This window comes from Meles meles, chromosome 11 (assembly GCF_922984935.1).
Source record: "Meles meles chromosome 11, mMelMel3.1 paternal haplotype, whole genome shotgun sequence".
NCBI lineage: Eukaryota > Metazoa > Chordata > Mammalia > Carnivora > Mustelidae > Meles > Meles meles.
Window position 1 is genome coordinate 62,995,347 of NC_060076.1, and position 19,217 is coordinate 63,014,563.

The 19,217-nt window shown below is 38.7% G+C and overlaps 1 protein-coding gene across 8 annotated transcripts in view; it reads right to left on the reverse strand.

Moving 5' to 3' along the window:
• KDM4C (lysine demethylase 4C) overlaps positions 1–19,217 on the reverse strand; it is a 510,176-nt gene that overhangs the window by 456,252 nt on the left and 34,707 nt on the right. For 4 of the 8 annotated variants that reach the window (XM_046023268.1, XM_046023266.1, XM_046023270.1 and 1 more), the window contains exons 2-4: positions 18,657–18,809; positions 8,214–8,374; positions 1,103–1,278 (exon numbers count right to left, since the gene is read on the reverse strand). In XM_046023268.1, the coding sequence (XP_045879224.1) occupies positions 1,103–1,278; positions 8,214–8,357 (320 nt within the window). In that variant the 5' untranslated portion in view covers positions 8,358–8,374; positions 18,657–18,809. The remainder of the gene's footprint in view (positions 1–1,102; positions 1,279–8,213; positions 8,375–18,656; positions 18,810–19,217) is intronic. The other 4 variants (XM_046023271.1, XM_046023269.1, XM_046023272.1 and 1 more) reach the window with 1 other exon arrangement.

Here is a 19,217-nt window from a genome sequence, read left to right on the forward strand (position 1 = left end):
TTTCTGGCATGATCAGTGGAATCTCCATAAGGTGGAACCAGGAATGCCATCACTATCTGGTATTTTGAAGCCAAGGAGTGGACAGCAGCCAAAGACAAGTTATCAGCTAGCATCTAGAAAGAAAGGTGTCCAAGTACCTATTACAGCCAACTACACCCACATTGTGGCCAGCCCCAGAGTTACAAGGACTGATAGCCTGCACTGATTTCAGGAGAGCCTCTGGCCCCGTGCTGCTGACCCAACAACCCACCAGACTCAGTGCCTGCTCCTTTTCTGCCACTGCTGCTGCTTCCAGCTTTGCCTCTGTCCTGACTAGTACAGAGGACTCAGCCTGACACTGAGGACCAAGGAGGGGAGAGACCTCTCCTATCCTATGATGGGAGCTGGGATTTTGCCTTGAGAAGGAGCCAGGATTGGAAGCTACCATCAGTGGAGCTAGGGGCCTGTGGTTTACCCTGTCCCCTGTCTGGTCCTGTTCCTCTCAGGTATGGAGAGCTGGAAAGAGCCACTGGCACCTCCCACCAGGATGCAGGCTTGGGGGTTGAAATGTCATGGCCTCTTGCTGGTAAAGCATTGTTGGTAGAGTATCCCCAAACCCCTTACTCCTCCAGCCCAAAATGTGAAGTGACTCTCCAACCCCTATGGCCATGGCACCTTTTGGACTATGCTGTCACTGCATGGGCAGGATAAAAGGTGCTGAGGAGCATGGGTGTTAAAAGTCCTATCAGCCAAGAAAAAAAAAAAAAGTTTACCCCAGAGCTTAAAAAAAATAAAAAGACTTAAACTTTGGGTACAAAGAAAATTTGCCAAACAAATGTGAAAATCATGTGTAAAATCAAAAATACTCATAGCAACTAAAAGATAGAAAGAACCATTTACAGATATGACTAAGAAGATAAAATGAGAAATAATTTCCTTAGCAGTAAGCTAAATATAAGCACGCAACCACATGAAGAACAGAAAACAGAAACTCTTAAATGAAAACTGAAAGAAGATGTGCAGGAGACTCCTACTTCTCACCACAAGCTCCTCTGTCTACTTGATTTCTTACCATGTTCATGTATATTTTCAAAAGCAAAAATAGCAAAGTGTATGCACTCACTTGCCACTGTTAGCCAGCTGCCTAAACTCCTTCACTGTCATGGCTTTTTTCTGGATGTTGTATTGAGTGAAAAGTCCGGACTGCCCAGTGACCATCTGCTGAATCGGTGCTGGAATAAGCAAATTATCAATGTCATCATAGCACTGCCGTGGCTTCCATTCCCGAGGAGGAATCACCTAAAAATAAAATAATAAAATAAAATATTATCCGGAAAATATTGTAGGTAGTCATTTAGCTTTGATATTTCAACAGAAGAGAAGTGAAGAATTTCTGAGCATTTCAATAACAAATGTGTAGAAGAACTGTGAAGATTCAGAGTAAGGGAAATGCCTTGTATTCTCCTAAATATTCACCTTACTGATTTGATTTTTTTTAACAAAATTTATTGAGCATTATTCCAAACAGTACTTTTATTAACTTATTTTTTAGCTGATACTAGTAACCTCTCAATTTTAAAAGTAAAATTGAGAGACACACAAAATAACTTGAAGTTCAAATCATGCTTATATTAATACAATAAAAAAAATAAGCAAATATACATTTAGTCAGTTTTTTATTTTAAATACCTCTCACACAACATGGCAAATAGCAGAGTGGTGTTAGGCTAGTAAATGTTTAACAATCAGTTTTCTGGGAAGGTGGAGAAAACCTTGAATTTGTAGCTCTCGCCTATTTCCATGATGTAACTACACCCATCACGGTTAATTTGAGCTCACCAACATGTCATCATTGAACAGGAAGTCAAAAAGAGACATACATTATCAATGTCTTTGTTCCTGTATGAGGTTGCTCAGCACACCACTCTTTTCCAACAGTATTTGTTGGTTTTTTTTTAAGATTTTATTTATTTACTTGACAGACAGAGATCACAAGTAGGCAGAGAGGCAGGCAGAGAGAGAGGGGGGAAGCAGGCTCCCCACTGAGCAAAGAGCCCGATGCAGGGCCTGGATCCCAGGACCCTGAGATCATGACCTGAGCCAAAGGCAGAGGCTTAACCCACTGAGCCACCCATGTGCCCCAATTTTCCAACAGTATTTAAACACTTAATTATTAACAGTGAAAAGATCAATAAACAGTAAGACCAAAAACATACATGCATATGATTAAAAATTAGAAAGGACAAAGTTATTAAGTCATGATTTACAGCTGGAATATATTCACCTTTAGAAACTGTTTCAATTTCTTGGGAAAAACTTTAAAAAATTAATTGCAAAATATAGATAGCACACATAAATAAATGCATAGTTACAAATATGTAACTATGAATTATAAAGCTACACCAGAGAACCTCTATGTGCCCTCCAAACACATTTCTCTCTTGCCCAATCACAGCATTTATGGTATGCATTTCCCTGCTAGGTATATATGGCTTTATTGGGTGCCTGGGTATGCATCCCTAGCACCGGTTTTTAAAATGCATGGAAATATAATCATCCATATATACATATCTTCTTTGAGGTTTATCTTTTGCGTTTCACTCAGTATTTTTCTGAGATTCAAATATGATGGTCTATATAGCTGAAGTTCACTGATATTCATTCCTACTGTACTCCTTCATACAAATATTTATTCATAAATGGGGAACCATTTAGTGCTCACTTGTTTTTTTCTGATTATTGGCTTTTGCAAATAACACTGCTATTAATATTGTTGTGTGCATTTTCTGCTGCATATAAGCATACTGTTCTCTAAAATAAACACATATCTACGGATACTCCTAACAGTGAAATTATTGGGATGCTGGATACGTATAGATCAAATTTAATAGTTATTACTAAATGTTTGTCAAAGTGGTTGTACCATTTCATATTCCCACCAGCAATGTATGTAGCCTTTCCTTTTGCTCCCCATATTCATCATTACTTTGTATTGTCAATTATTTAAATTTTAGCCTTTCTTAGAGGTTGTGTAATAATAGTCAAGTGTAGATTGAAAGAATATGAAGTGAGCTGTCAAGTCTAAAGTTAATTTAATTTTCATCAGCAATCTGGAGATATTTCACATTTTATTTCCACCAAGGTATGTTTAGTTTAAAATGAGAATAGATACAATCATATTATATGCTGTTGAAAACACATACTCAATACTTTAAAAGAATTTGGATAATTTTAACAAATGCATATGGATAAACACATCAAATTGTCTTCAGGACATATTGAAAGGGGAAGAAGTTGTAAATACTAACTTGCTCTTCATCAGAAATAAGTGCAAATAATCCAAAAAATTGAAACATGGATTGATTCAGGCCCTTGTTTAGAAACAAATATATCTATAGTCAAAATTAATATTATATTTCGAGTTGAATATTTTCCTATCTGTGAAAAAAGTCTTGTAGCAATTTTCTTTTCTAAATTTAGAGAAGCAATGAATGTAACAAATTTATGAATTAAACATTATCTTTATACATATTTCATGTATGTGTTCTTTTACTTTTGATAAAAGTGTTCAGACAGAACTTTAAAAATTTGTAAGTTCAGGTCTATAATAAAAATCTTATTTTTGGACTGTAATTTTAAATCTCAGATTTTCTTACATAGGAAATAGCAGGAAATAGAAGCACAAGGTACTTAGGACTTTAAAAGATTCCAAAATTAAACATATACAAAATAAACAATTTTACATACAAGCAAACAAAATAAACAATTTTACATACAATGACTCTAACTGAAGGAAACCCATTCCTCCTAAAGTTTACCTTCTTATTATATCAAAATAAAAACAAACATTTTATATACCATTTCCCCATTCCCAGCCTGTGCCCTATACTCAAAAGAAAATTTCTGACTGAAACCTGTATTTGCCCTACTTATCTTGAAATAAGTTGCTATTATCACCATCTAAATACTGAGGAAGAAGGAATAAGAGGAAGAGCAGTGCATCTTGTAATCTTTCTTCATAGCTTGAGGACATAGATCACTATACTCTCCAGGCTATTCACAAAACTATGTAATGTGCATAACCTATGGCCCAGGACTATGTCTATGTCCAGATTACTGTCATGTAATAATTTTACCCACTTCATATGTAATAAAGTTTCCTCATAATCTTTCTCCACGAAAACAATGTAAATTTTACATTTAAAAGACTGTAAATCTTCACTTTGCCAACTTTACAACTACCTTTTAGATAGAAAGTTTGGGGTCAAATCTCTCACTATGGAAATAAAAGTTAAATCTAAAGTATAAACCTAAAAAAATGTTGATGAAAGAAAAACCAAGACAGACTATAATCTAAGGCCAAAGTCACTACTACGGGAACTACTCAACCCTTTTCTCCAAATCATAAATTAAGACCAACTCATGAAATGGTGCATTAACAAAGAGTCTCATGGGTGGCTCTGTCCCCAGGGCTTACTCTCAAAGCAAACTAGCAGCATTAATACAGTTTTGATTTTGCCAACTTGATTTGGTGTAATTTTACACATTTGCTCTTGCTGCAAATTCCAGGAAAAAAAGGCAAGTAGGTGAAACTGACTTTATGTGACTTAGTGTGAAAGGTAACAAAAATGGCCCCAAAAACCCACAAGAAACAAAAGAAAACAAAACAAACAAACAACAACAACAAAAAAAAACAGTTCATTGTACTCCTAGTAGAAGCAAAAGAAAATTATCATGAGACTGAATAAATGAGTATTTCCAACTTTGTCAATAAATCTCATTCAAAAAAAAAAAGTCTGGAGCGCCTGGGTGGCTCAGTAGGTTAAAGCCTCTGCCTTCAGCTCAGGTCATGATCTCAGGGTCCTGGAATAGAGCCCCGCATCGGGCTCTCTGCTCTGCAGGGAGCCTGCCTTCCCCTCTCTCTCTGCCTGCCTCTCTGCCTACTTGTGATTTCTGTCTGTCAAATAAATAAATAAAAATCTTAAAAAAAAAAAAAAGTCTAGACTCAGATGTGTTTTGTTCAACATTCAGAAAACTAATTGTGGTTCTCATTAACTTCATTCTATTACAGAATACCAGCAGTGGCACAGGTGTACCCTTGGGAGGATGTGTGCTGCTTTTCCTTCTCATGTTACTAAACGTGCCACCCTACCACAGCACACTCCGTAATCTCAGTGGAACATAGTAAAATCTATGTTTTCAAGGAACAAAAGGGGAGAAGAGCAAGACAAAGGGCTGCATTCAAAGCCCAGAGAAGAGGACAACCAGTCACCCCAACTTTCCTCCACTCAAATAAAGCCCAAATCCTTGCTAACCCACTGCTAGTTTATGATCAAAATTACATGTGTTAGATAATCCTGAAATGATAGTCTCTTCAACTCAAAAATGATTTTCCTCGAAGTGGGCAGTAGGGGGTTTTCCTCCAGATCAAAAATTCTGAGTGCTGAGGTTCCAAAAGTGGGTTCTGTAAGAACTCAATAAATAAGTTAAACTAAGGATCCCTCATCTGAGAAATTCATTATAAACCTCTTAACTTTTCTCTTTGTTTCCTCTTTTATCTTCCTTTTCTGTTGCTTACCCACCCCTAATAAACTTTCACTCAACTTAATATCCCCCAAATTTTAAACCCTTCCTAAGTAGGACCTGAACCATACACAACAAAATGACAGACCTCAGGGGACAGAAAACAGCACAGTCAAATTGGGTTACAAGATGTAGAAGGACTTGAATACTAAAACACCCCTGCAGTTCTGGGACTTCTCTCCTCTGATATCTGCTCTTAATGCTACTGGATATCCCGCTGGATGTGGGAATTCCAAGAAGAACCCATGACCCAGCCACAGTCGAGCAGGCTCTGGCAGGGCTCAGGATTCATGAGGTGATGCTGACAAATCTACAAAAACCCAGATTACAAGCTTAACATTTAGAATAATAAAATGAATTAAGTACAATAAAACACACTCTTCTGAGGGAACTTTTTTCCCTCCCTTACCCCTTAGCCCCTTACGAAGTAAATTTTTTTTTTTTTTTTTTTTTTTTGACAGAGAGAAATCACAATTAGGCAGAGAGGCAGGCAGAGAGAGAGGAGGAAGCAGGCTCCCCGCGGAGCAGAGAGCCCGATGCCGGGCTCGATCCCAGTACCCTGAGATCATGACCTGAGCCGAAGGCAGAGGCTTTAACCCACTGAGCCACCCAGGCGCCCCACGAAGTAAATTTTTAATTGAAATATACTTCCAGGGACCCCTGGATGGCTCAGTTGGTTAAGCGTCCAACTCCTGATTTCAGCTCGGGTCATGATAATCAGGGTCATGGGATGGAGCCCCTTGTCAGACTCTGCACTCAGCATGGAGTCTTGTTCCTCTCCCTCTGCTCTTCCCCTCATTCACACGCTATCTCTGAAATGAGTAAATAAAATCTTCTTTAAAAAATTGAAGAAAAAAGAAATATATTTCCATTATACAAGGAATAGTAATCCATCTCAGGTTGTGATCAAAGGATGAATTATATAGATTATCTCTCTTTCAAAGTTCTGACTTTGGATCTATGGGTGCAAACCGCAATGCAATCTTCAGCACCTTACTGTGACCCTCAGCATATCACAACAACCCCTGACAAGACTCCCCATTTCCACTCTGTCAGCACTCTTCTCAGTCTGTCCACTCTGTCTCCCCACAATATTCATTCTTCATGTAGGAGCCACTGTGACACTTTCAAAATAATGTCACTGGGATGCCTGGATGGCTCAGTTGGTTAAGCGACCAATTCTTGATTTCAGCTCAGGTCATGATCTTAAGGTCCTGGGATAGAGAATGCCCTGTGGCTCCTTGCTCAGCAGGAAGTTGCTTAAGGATTCTCTCCCCTGCCCCTGGCCACCCTCCCCCTCTGCCACGGCGGACTCATGTGCACATGCACACTCTCTCTCAAATACATAGCTTTCAAAAAAACAGAACAAAACAAAACAAAATAATGTCACAAAAATAACAAACACACAAAGAGCCACCATGTCTTTCTCTCATCTGCTTTAAGCCCATCAATGATTCCCACTGCACTTAGAATAAAACCCCCAATGCTTACTAAGCCCAAGCAAGCCCAGGATAATCTGGCCCCTTCCAAGGCTCTTACCTTACTTACCAACCTCTTCCTCTGCTCACTGAGCCCCAAATTCACAGACCACCTTCCTATTCCTCCCACACGTGAAGTTCAGGTCAGCCTTCAGGCCTCTGGACTTGCTACTCTCTCTGTCCCCACATCTTGAAAAAGTTGGTTTCTTTATATTCTTTGGGCCTCTGCTTAAATGTCCTTATCAAGGGCAGAAATGTGGTCTTTTTTTTTTTTTTTTTTTTTTTATTTGACAGAGAGAGAGGTCACAAGTAGGCAGAGAGGCAGGCAGAGAGAGAGGGAGAAACAGGCTCCTCACTGAGCAGAGAGCCTGATGCGGGGCTCGATCCCAGGACCCTGAGATCATGACCTGAGCCGAAGGCAGAGGCTTAAACCACTGAGCCACCCAGGCGCCCCAAGAAATGTGGTCTTTACTATCCCATCTCCCAGGACATGGCAGTACCTGGTATGTAGTAGGTACTCTCCACACTTGATAAGCAAGTAACTGAAAAGAAAACAGAATACGCAAATCTACAGAGAAAGAAAATAGATTAGTGGTCACCTACAGCTGAGGGGATAGCAGGGAACAGAGAATGACTGCCAATGAGTACCAGTGAACTGTACACCTTAAGTGGCCAAATTGTATGGTATGTGAATTATATTTCAATAAATCTGTTATATTTGTAAAAGGGGAAAGAGAGAAAGAAACAATAGAAGGAAAAGAGGAGGGAGAGAGAGAGAGGAAAGGGAGGGGAGTAGTTAAGCTTCGGGTTAGTAACTGTCCTCTATGAGAAAGTGAAGAAAGCTATGAATACTCTCACCTCTCTCTGGAGCCCATACATGGATCTCTTTAGTTTCTAGAAGCCACACGTGTTAAAAAAAAAAAAAGAAGAAGAAGAAGAAGAAGAGGAGGAGGAGGAGAAGAGGAAGAAGAAGCCCTAGAACAACAACCTAACATAAATAAAATCAAAAATAAACAATTATTCTTTGAAGATAATAAATGCTCTGCATGAACTAATGAAAACAAATTTTGCAAATATTCTCTGGAATAAACCATTTCCCATATTATGAAGACTAAGAGCAAAAATGAAAGGCCAAGTGATTGTTCTTGGTTTAAAGGATGTGAGGATAATCACCTTTGCAAGACCTGCTCGATGGGCTCCTTTAGACTCCATGTATGCGAGGTATTTGTTGAACTCCCGGAACTCCTCCATGGAGGGTCTGAAGGTCATGATCTTACAGCTGGGGTTCAAAGGACTCTCCACCTCGGCCACCTCCATGATGGCTGGGGCAGTCTCTGCAGAGGAGATGATGCAGTCATCAGCACTGAATTACTGTGTGCTTGAGGCTGGTGGTCATTTCTCCCAAATAGCATATAAGCACCCCAGTCCCAGCAGAAACTCTTCTCTTTTTGTTACTTACCATTCTCATTAACACCCTATTAGGAAGACTTCCTCATCTCTCCCAAACTCTTAGGAAAAGAACCTGTTTTTAGCCATTCCTCCTCCCAAGTTCCTATTCCTGCATTCAAACACTGACCTGATTATATTGCTCACCTCTTCAAAATCCTTCCAAGTGAGAATGAATTTTCTAACTTTCCAAGTTTACAAAAGGTATTGTTCCTATGTACCAGTTCTGAAACAGACTCTCTCATACACACAACTGTATAAAGGCCTAACCTTTGATGAGTAGTGAATGGATAATGCCCAACATCCCCAGCACAGGCTTTTTAAGTGTCCCAATATGCTTTCCTATAATAATTTACAAACTACCCATTCAGCAAAACTACCAAGTACCAGGCGAAAATACTAGAGATAGAAAAAGGGTAAGATTTGTCTTCACCATCCAAAGTAACTATCTAGAGGTGGAGCAGACTTCAATACAAAACTGTACACAGGCAGGGGTAATTAACTCCACCTAAATTACTCAGAAATGACTTCAGAGTTAAGACTTAGTAGAAGGTATAGGGGTTTGCCAGATAAGAGAAAGAGCATTCTGAGCAGTGAAAATATCTGGAAGAATTGTTAAAGACAGAATTTGTTTGCCTAGAGCTCAGAAAGGAAAGATTACAGGATATCAAAGTAGAAAAATAGGCAAAAATATGAACTTAATCTTGCTGACAATAACCAGGATGATTCCCTCAATATGTAATGAACACTTCAGACATACAGAATGAAAAAATTAGTAAGAAGCTCTGGCCTGTCTGCCCCAGAAAGGAGTCCTATCCCCATCCCACTTCTAGAACCAATAATTGTACCTGGTATCTGACAATCCAAACAAAAAATAGTCTCAGAACAAAGCTCTTTTTTTTTTTTAAATAAATTTAATTTGCCTGACAAAAAGGAAAATTGGGAAGTCATGGAATACATAAAGACGAAACCATGCTATGGGATAATAAATGGACCAGGGCTACAGATAAAGACATGATCATCATTCATAAAGGTTTAAATAAACATTCTCTCACAAAGTATATGTGAGAAGAATCAAATTAATCCTGCCACCCATTAGGAACTTAAATATAAAGGAGAAAATCTGCATGGATATAGATAAGTTTATACATGACATAAAATATTCTATATGTATTTTTTTTTAATTTAAATTCAATTAGCCAGGGAACCTGGGTGTCTCAGTCATTAAGTGTCTGCCTTTGGCTCAGGTCCAGGATCCCAGGGTCCTGGGATTGAGCCCTGCATTGGGCTCTCTGCTCAGCGGGACGCCTGCTTCTCCCTCTCCCCGGCTTGTGTTCCTTCTCTAGGTGTCCCTCTCTCTGTCAAATAAATAAAATCTTTAAAAAAATAAATAAATAAAAATAAATAAATAAATAAATAAATAAAGGCAATTAGCCGACATATATTGTTCAACATAGTATTAGAAGTTCTAGCAACGGCAATCAGACAACAAAGAGGAATAAAAGGTATCCAAATTGGCAAGGAAGAAGTCAAACTCTCTCTCTTCGCAGATGACATGATTCTTTATATGGAAAACCCCAAAGACTCCACCCCCAAACTACTAGAACTCATACAGCAATTCAGTAACGTGGCAGGATACAAAGTCAATGTACAGAAATCAGTGGCTTTCTTATACACTAACAATGAAAATACAGAAAGGGAAATTAGAGAATTGATTCCATTTACTATAGCACCAAGAACCATAAGATACCTGGGAATAAACCTAACCAAAGAGGTAAAGGACCTGTACTCGAGGAACTACAGAACACTCATGAAAGAAATTGAAGAAGACACAAAAAGATGGAAGACCGTTCCATGCTCTTGGTGGAAGAATAAACATTGTTAAAATGTCTATACTGCCTAGAGCAATCTATACTTTTAATGCCATTCCGATCAAAATTCCACCAGTATTTTTCAAAGAGCTGGAGCAAATAATCCTAAAATTTGTATGGAATCAGAAGAGACCCCGAATTGCTAAGGAAATGTTGAAAAACAAAAACAAAACTGGCAGCATCACGTTACCCGATTTCCAGCTTTACTACAAAGCTGTGATCACCAAGACAGTGTGGTACTGGCATAAAAACAGACACATAGACCAGTGGAACAGAGTGGAGAGCCCAGATATGGACCCGCAACTCTATGGTCAAATAATCTTCGACAAAACAGGAAAAAATATTCAATGGAAAAAAGACAGTCTCTTCAATAAATGGTGCTGGGAAAACTGGACAGCGATATGTAGAAGAATGAAACTTGACCATTCTCTTACACCGTACACAAAGATAAACTCGAAATGGATAAAAGACCTCAACGTGAGACAGGAATCCATCAGAATCCTAGAGGAGAACATAGGCAGTAACCTCTTCGATATCAGCCACAGCAACTTCTTTCAAGATATGTCTCCAAAGGCCAAGGAAACAAAAGCAAAAATGAACTTTTGGGACTTCATCAAGATCAAAAGCTTCTGCACAGCAAAGGAAACAGTCAACAAAACAAAAAGGCAACCCACGGAATGGGAGAAGATATTTGCAAATGACAGTACAAACAAAAGATGTTGATATCCAGGATCTATAAAGAACTTCTCAAACTCAACCCACACAAAACAAATAATCGTATCAAAAAATGGGCAGAAGATATGAACAGACACTTCTCCAACGAAGACATACAAATGGCTATCAGACACATGAAAAAATGTTCATCATCACTAGCCATCAGGGAGATTCAAATTAAAACCACCTGAGATACCACCTGACACCAGTTAGAATGGCCAAAATTAGCAAGACAGGAAACAACGTGTGTTGGAGAGGATGTCGAGAAAGGGGAACCCTCTTACACTGTTGGTGGGAATGCAAGTTAGTGCAGCCACTTTGGAGAACAGTGAAGAAATTAAGAATAGAGCTTCCCTATGACCCTGCAATTGCACTGCTGGGTATTTACCCCAAAGATACAGATGTAGTGAAAAGAAGGGCCATCTGTACCCCAATGTTTATTACAGCAATGGCCACGGTCGCCAAACTGTGGAAAGAACCAAGATGCCCTTCAATGGATGAATGGATAAGGAAGATGTGGTCCATATACACAATGGAGTATTATGCCTCCATCAGAAAGGATGAATACCCAACTTTTGTAGCAACATGGACGGGACTGGAAGAGATTATGCTGAGCGAAATAAGTCAAGCAGAGAGAGCCAATTGTCATATGGTCTCACTTATTTGTGGAGCATAACAAAAAACATGGAGGACATGGGGAGATGGAGAGGAGAGGGAGTTGAGGGAAACTGGAAGGGGAGATGAACCATGAGAGACTATGGACTCTGAAAAACAACCAGAGGGTTTTGAAGGGGTGGGGGTGTGGGAGGTTGAGGAACAAGGTGGTGGGTAATAGGGAGGGCACGTACTGCATGGAGCACTGGGTGTGATGCCAAAACACTGTTATGCTGTAAATAAACAAATAAATAAAAAAGAAAGAAAGAAAATAAATGGATGGCTTTCATTAAAAAATAAATAAATAAATAAAAATAAATAAATAAATAAAGGCAATTAGCCAACATATATTACATCACTAGTGTCAGATGTAGTGTTCAGTGATTCATTAGTTGCGTATAACACCCATCAATGTTCAGTTACCTAGTGGGGTAACTGGGTCATGGGCATTAAGGAGCGCAAGGGTTGTGTAAGCACTGGGTGTTATTCTGTATTCTCTTTGCCTCAGGGAGGAAGCGTGCAAAAAAAAACCTTCCCAGCCACCTCCCCAACCACTTCCCTTCACACCTATACAACAGATATGCATGCCCAAATGCTGGGCTGCAGGATGAAAGTCTAACCTCTATACAAGACACACATAATCCTTTAGAAGCACCTAGATCAAACCTTTACATAACTATCATGGCCTTGTCTACCACTACGGCCTGCATTGTATTTTAAGTTCCAACAATGCTCACTGATTTGTGCTTCTCGAAACAAGTAGAAAACTCTGTGCCTCTACCTAAATCATTCCCTCCCATCCCGGCAGCCTTTAACTGTCTCCTCACCTGGCAAACTCCTGGCCACTGTTAAGATTCTCAATCCTACCCACGTGGGCCTAGGTGAACCAGCCTGTGTGTTTTGACTTCCCTCCCTGCATTCCTCATAGTGGCTGCCTATCACAGTGGTTGGCACTTCTGACCATACACTTAACTCTAAACTCAAGGGAAAAGCAGGCTGTCTCTGTAAACCCTAACTTCCAGTCTGAGATCCAGCCTGGTTTGTAACATCTGCTATAATAACTATTTGCTAACTGAATAAAGAAATAAATGCCAAAATGTTAAAATATTTACACAAAATGATACCAAATGCAGGAAAAAGGAAAGCAGTGATCTCACACACAATCTCACACACAGAAAAGTTACTTAGAAAACAGACCAATTGCTTGACAGGTAAAGAATAACAGAATACAAAAATCTGAGCAATGAGAAAGGAGAAGAAGCTCCCAGACTACCTTTGTAGAAACATTTGGTACCTGGAAGGCAGCTTTACCTTTACCCCGACCAAAGAACAAGGGTGGCATGCACAGCTCTCCCACAGAGGAAAAAGCCATTAGAAAAGAAACTCAAAATCCATCCAGTCACTCGAAGAACCATTACTGAATGGCTAACTGCTGATAGGCATTCAGGAGGGAATGAAGAGAAACCCTAACAGGAGGGGAGTGACGCATACAATATATAAGTCAGAAGCACACTGAAGAAGAAACCAAGGAGTAGCTATTTTATATAGGGTAAATGAGGAAGGCATTTCAGATGCCTGAAGGAGGAAATAAATCACACAGATAACTGGAAGAAAAGCATTTTGGACTACAGCAACAGCAAAGAGCCTCTTGGGCTCTTCCAGGAATAGGAAGGATATAAGTGTGACTGGAAGTCATAAAGCAAGAGAGAGTGGAGAGCGGGAAAACAGAGAAAAGGAGTTTTGGGGAAGTAATCTGGGACTCTTGCCCTCCTTATACATTCTCATTCTTGATACTGTAACGTGTTTCCTTTCAAGAAGATGACAGTGTTTTCTAAGGTAACTCTTCCAGAGGATTTTAAGCAGAGCACCGAGCAGGCTCATCATTCTGACTATTGTATCAAAGACAAGGTTGGAAGCACAGAGACAATTTACACCAATCCAGGCAAAATAAAATGGTGACTTGGACCAGAAGTGAGCAGTGAGAAGTGGTCAGATTGCAGATATATTCAGAACAAAATTTCCTGATATAAGTGAGAGAAATGTGCAAGCCAAGATTTCTGGTCTAAAATACAGAACAATGGCTCTGACAAGAAACTGAAGCAATGAGACTGTTAAGATATACAGCAAGTTAGTAGCCATCAGAATTAAATATCTGCCCTTGACCTAGTTTGCTAACTTGCCTGTGAAACATACTTTGCCTCCTCCTCGTGTCACTATTTGCTGATAACACAAACCCAGTTCTACCTATAAATCAGGTACATACACTAAAGACCTAGTTAATTTATGTTTCAGACCCTTTTCAGTCTATAAAGTTAATATATGATCACTATAAAATTTGAAATATGCTAAAATTTCTAAAAATTTAATGTTAATCCCACGACCCAAATCTTTGCCAACATGACAGGCAAAAAAAAAAAAAAAAAAAAAAGTCTATTGTTAAGTTTCTTTTTTTTTTGGACATTAATAACCGTTTTCATTTTATTTTTGGGTTGCCTCCTTGTGTTCTCTACCCTTAAAAGGTAGTTTATAAATTTACTATTCCTTGAGTTTTTCCTAATCCACATTTATCACCATTAAGCCTAATCATGCTGCTACAATCAAATTCCCAGTCACCCTTCTTTCTTTTACCTTTAGTTCTCCCAAGTAGAAGAGTAGGTTTAAAATATTCTTGCAGTGTTTCCTACTCAGAGAACGACTTATACTTTGGGGAAAACATACCTGTGATTTTCAGCTGGAGGTGATGTAATTAATAATAATTTTTTTAATGCCACACCTCTTACAGACAGTCCCCAAAATGAGTGACAACAGCTAATGACAACTTTGTTGTTTTGCTTCTAGAGAGCTAGTCATCAATGTTCAGACCACTTAAACCAAACAGCTAAATTTATAGTAAGCCCCCTAAGAATTTTTTCTTAATTAAAGATCTTTTTCAGCAAGTGAAGGAAAATGTAACACTAATTCAAACTTATATAACTCTCCCAAGCTTCTGTTCTGAAAAGTTGTACTTTATCATGAAGGAAAAACATGTGCTCTTCTTATTTTAATCATGTATCTTTATTTGGCAACAGAAAAGAAACTGCAGCAATGCTTTGCTGCTAAATGTAAATCTATATCCTGTATCACTTTCCTGTGTACACCTATATTGCCAAATTGTGTTCTCTTATTTAAGTAATTTCTGCGGAAAATGTAAAAACACATGATTCTCATTTTAGGATTACTCGTTTCTTAGACAATGCCTGCCACAGAACTGGTATGCACTGCTTATGGCCTCTGAAGAGAACACTTAAGGATCAACTATAAAGTACAACCCTGGGAGATAAGCACTCACCATTTAAGCAGATAATATATTAAGCTAAAAAGAAAATGAACCAAGGCATGATTACTAGCTATGCCAGTGTCAGATGAGAACATTCCCCCCATGATTCCTCATGTGGACCCACTGGGAACCCTGGAGGCCATCCTTTCCAGCCCTCACTCACTCCTCCTTCCCTACAGTGAGATTTTAGAAGAAACTGTCCAGCCGAGGCCCAGATGTTACAGATATGACTACCTTGCTCTACTTTCAGTTCCCAAGTGCCACATCCATCAGAGCGAGGGCTTGGACCTTGCCTGAGATAGCTGGAAAGCTGGCATTTCCATTCCAACACTGTAATTCACCCAGTTTGGTCTCACAGTGAGTCAGTAAGCTTCTTCCTATATAGTGCTCAGTCAGGCATTGTTATGAGTTTAATTGTGTCCCCCAAAAAGATGTGTTAAAACCTAAGCCTTAATACGTGAATATGACCTTATTTGGAAGCATAGGTTTTGCAGATGTAAGCAAGTAAGATGAGATCATGTTCAACACCTCATCCAATATGACCGGTGTTCTTATAAAAGAAGAAGAGTCAGAAAAAGAGGAAAGAATAATGAGAAGATGGAGGCAGGCAGACAGAAGTCACACAGCTGCAAACCAAGGAATGTCAGCCAATACACAAGGCTAAGGCAAAGGCACAGATCTTCCCCCGGATCCTTCAGAGAAAGCATGGCCATGCTGACACTTTGATTTTGGCTTTCTACTCTCTAGAACTGTGAGAAGATAAATTTCTCTCATTTTAAGCCATCCAAGTTTGTGGTTAGTCATTATGGCAGCCCTAACAAACTAATCCAGGCATCAGGGATCACACTGATGGGAACTGGTAGACTGCCACATTCTCCAACCCCAGCTTCACCAATACTAAAGCCTGTAATACTCTGACCTTCCATCTGACTCTATCTTTCTCAAACGGGTGGGAAAGTGGCGGAACACTCTAAAAAATGCCACATTAGCCATTAGCATGTCTATCCAGGAACTGAACCACAACAGGGTCATCTGGCTTTAAAGCCTGCCCTTTTCTGTCGTCCCAGGACTTCACAGGCCTGGAGCCCTAAAATGAAAAGGAAGACAGCAAAGAGAAGCCCTCAGCCTATTAATCATGTTTTGCCTGAGCTAGACTCATTCCTCTCCCAAAGACCCAGGCAGCTCTTCTTGAATCATCTTGGTCCCATTCAACCTTGCTCTACCAGCCTACAGAGACCAGAAATAAAAATGGGAAGGTGGACTCAGGGAGACAGTTCTGGGACAGAAGAGCCAAGGCAACAAATGAATCTGTACAAAACTTTCTTTTATCGCACAGATAATATATGGGTCCCGGGAGAAGGTTTCTAAAGAGAGGTGATCCAAGTAAACATCTAAATTCTCTCCAACAATCTGTACCGGCCAAATCATAATCCTGATCACACCCCTCTTACACCCTTAATGGATGGGAACAGGCAGAAGTCATCCTCCTTGCAAACTGAGCAAGGCTTCTCCTCTTGATCACCAAAGATCTGGCAAGATTAACAGATACTAGAGCACTCAAGCTATCATCTCCTCAGACTTAAGTATACAATAGAGTGTGTTGGAACCATTAAAGCAGCCAAGTATTCACTCTTGGCCCCACCTGGCATGACATTCCCTTCCTGGGTCAGATTATAGCCAGGTCTAGACTTCAGTGGGTCAGGCGAAGAAATTTTCCTTTCATGAAATGCTCACAATGTAATTAATTCGAGTTGCAAACTCCAAACTTCTTCTCAGCACTAAATCTTACAGCATATAATGTCTAATTTATATGTCCACTTCAGTCTTGCAACAATTTTTCAAATGCACTGAGGCAGATCTTGGTTTTCCTTTCTCTATCTCTTAAACTTCCAGAGTATCCATCAATAGGGGTCTGGCTGAATCAGTGTATTACTTCTGACAACACAGTATAGGCAACATAAAAAGAATGAGAGAGATCTCTAAGTAAAGATCTGGAGTGATTTCCAAATTACACTGTTAAATTAAAAAAGCAAAGTGCAGAACAGTCTATAATATTCTACTTTTTGTATAAGAAGCAAGATCAAACCCTTAAAAATGGTTACCTAAAGGGAAAAGAAGACACAGGTAAGGAAGCAAAACTTCTGTGAGTATAGCCCTATATGTAGTTTTAACTCTGAAATCATATAAATAATTTACAAAATTAAAAAGAAAAAAAGGACCTCAAAACTGAAAAACAAAGTAATTGCATAATAAGTCAGTGGCATAAGCAAACAAGGAAAAGAACTGCTTAAGTAACTGTGAGTCATAGTATTTAGGCTATAGATTCTAACAGGATATATTTTGGGATATAGAACAATTTTTAAAAGATATATATAAATTGCATTTATTTGTCAAATTGTTAGTAGTAATATTATTGGTATTGGGTCTTTTTTAACTATTACAAGTATACTATTAAGATACAGCAAATAAGTAATAATGCTAATGTCATTGGGGATCAAGATTTTCATTATTAAGAGATACCAATATAAAATTCTTGATTAAAAACTTAATCTTTCACTAGAATTGAAACAGCAATATGAACTCAAGATTTTTTTCTCTCAAAATATTTATCTCCTAGTACTGCCCACTTAAAAAGGCATGGAAATAATGACAAGACAGTAGCAAAAATTACACTTTGCACAAAAATTATGGTCTCTAAATACCATATTTCAATGAAAAGAACCAGGGATCTTTGTAGAAAAGATTGGTTCCAAGTTTGGGACAAGAAATATATAAGATGTGTCTAGAACATGTTTGTGCCAGAAAGAAAGAAAGCTATCAAAGACTATTGAGGATACATATCACTTCAAAATTAACATCACTACTAAGAAAATTAGATATCATGTGCCTCCTGATAAGATGTACTAAGAAGGATACATCTACTTATATGGCTATCCTACCAAAAGTAAATAATGTATATCTAATCATGAGGAAACATCAGGAAAGCTGTGTCAAATTAATTTTCTGATCTTGATAACTATACTGTGGTTAGAGAATGCTCTAGTTTTTAGGAACATAAAATGATGTGTTTACAGTTAGAGGGGCATTACATATATAAGTTACTTTCAAATGGTTAAGAAAACATTATGCACATGCACACACGCACACACACATACACCAAAGAATAAATAAATAATAAGCATAGATGAACTATACATTTAGGAAATCTGTATGAAGTGTATGGGAACATCTTGCTCTCTTTTTAGCAAATTTTCTGTAAGTCTGAATTTATTTCCAAATAAGTCAAGAAAACAAAAACAACTAATGGGAGTCATATCAAAAGGACATGGGAACTTGGAGAAAACAGTCACAGTGGCCCCAGGAAGGTGTCAGAGCCTGACTGGGTGAAGAGAACATCCTGCAAGCACAGCAGCAGCAACACTAGGAGACTGGATACATACTGGCCTATAATGGGAGCCAAGTTCTCCCTATTGGAGAAAGGAATTTACAGATATGGAGGGGGAGGAAATTAGAGCTGACCTTTGGTAATAGATTAGAATTTGGGAGCACAGGTATAAGTTCGCAGTGTGTATGTATGTATGTGGGTAGATTAGATATGTGAATGTGTATACATACATGTCCATGGATATGTACAGATACTTCCTTAGCTCTGCCCACTGAGAGGCCTTGGGAGCTGTAACACCACAGTATCAATGAGCTCTCAAATCTTCGTTTCTAAATACCACCATCCACTGAAAGGAACCAGGGCTTCTTGGACTGATTCCGGGGCTGGGGAGAGAAAGTACAAGGTAAGCCAAGAACATCTTGTTGTGTGCCAGAAAGTAAGGAAACACTCAAAAAACAAAAGGGAATATGTCTAAAGGACATAAAAACCAACTTGAAAGTGCTTCCATTGGCTAAATCTGGGGGAAACTGAGCATCAAAATAAAGGATAGTAATCAATATAATCAATTAAATAAAATAGGAAACTATGAGTCCACAGTGAAGTAAAAAAATAAAAAAAGTTATTAAATCTGTAGGTATATGATATTCCTTTTTTAAAAAAGTATCATTCACCCTTAGAATATATCAAAATACTCCTCTAAAAATGTATAAATAAAGAGAAGGAAACAAGCATTTATCTTGCTTTTTCTGGAACAACTGCTATTTTAGGGTAAGTAAAGAACTGATAGCAGA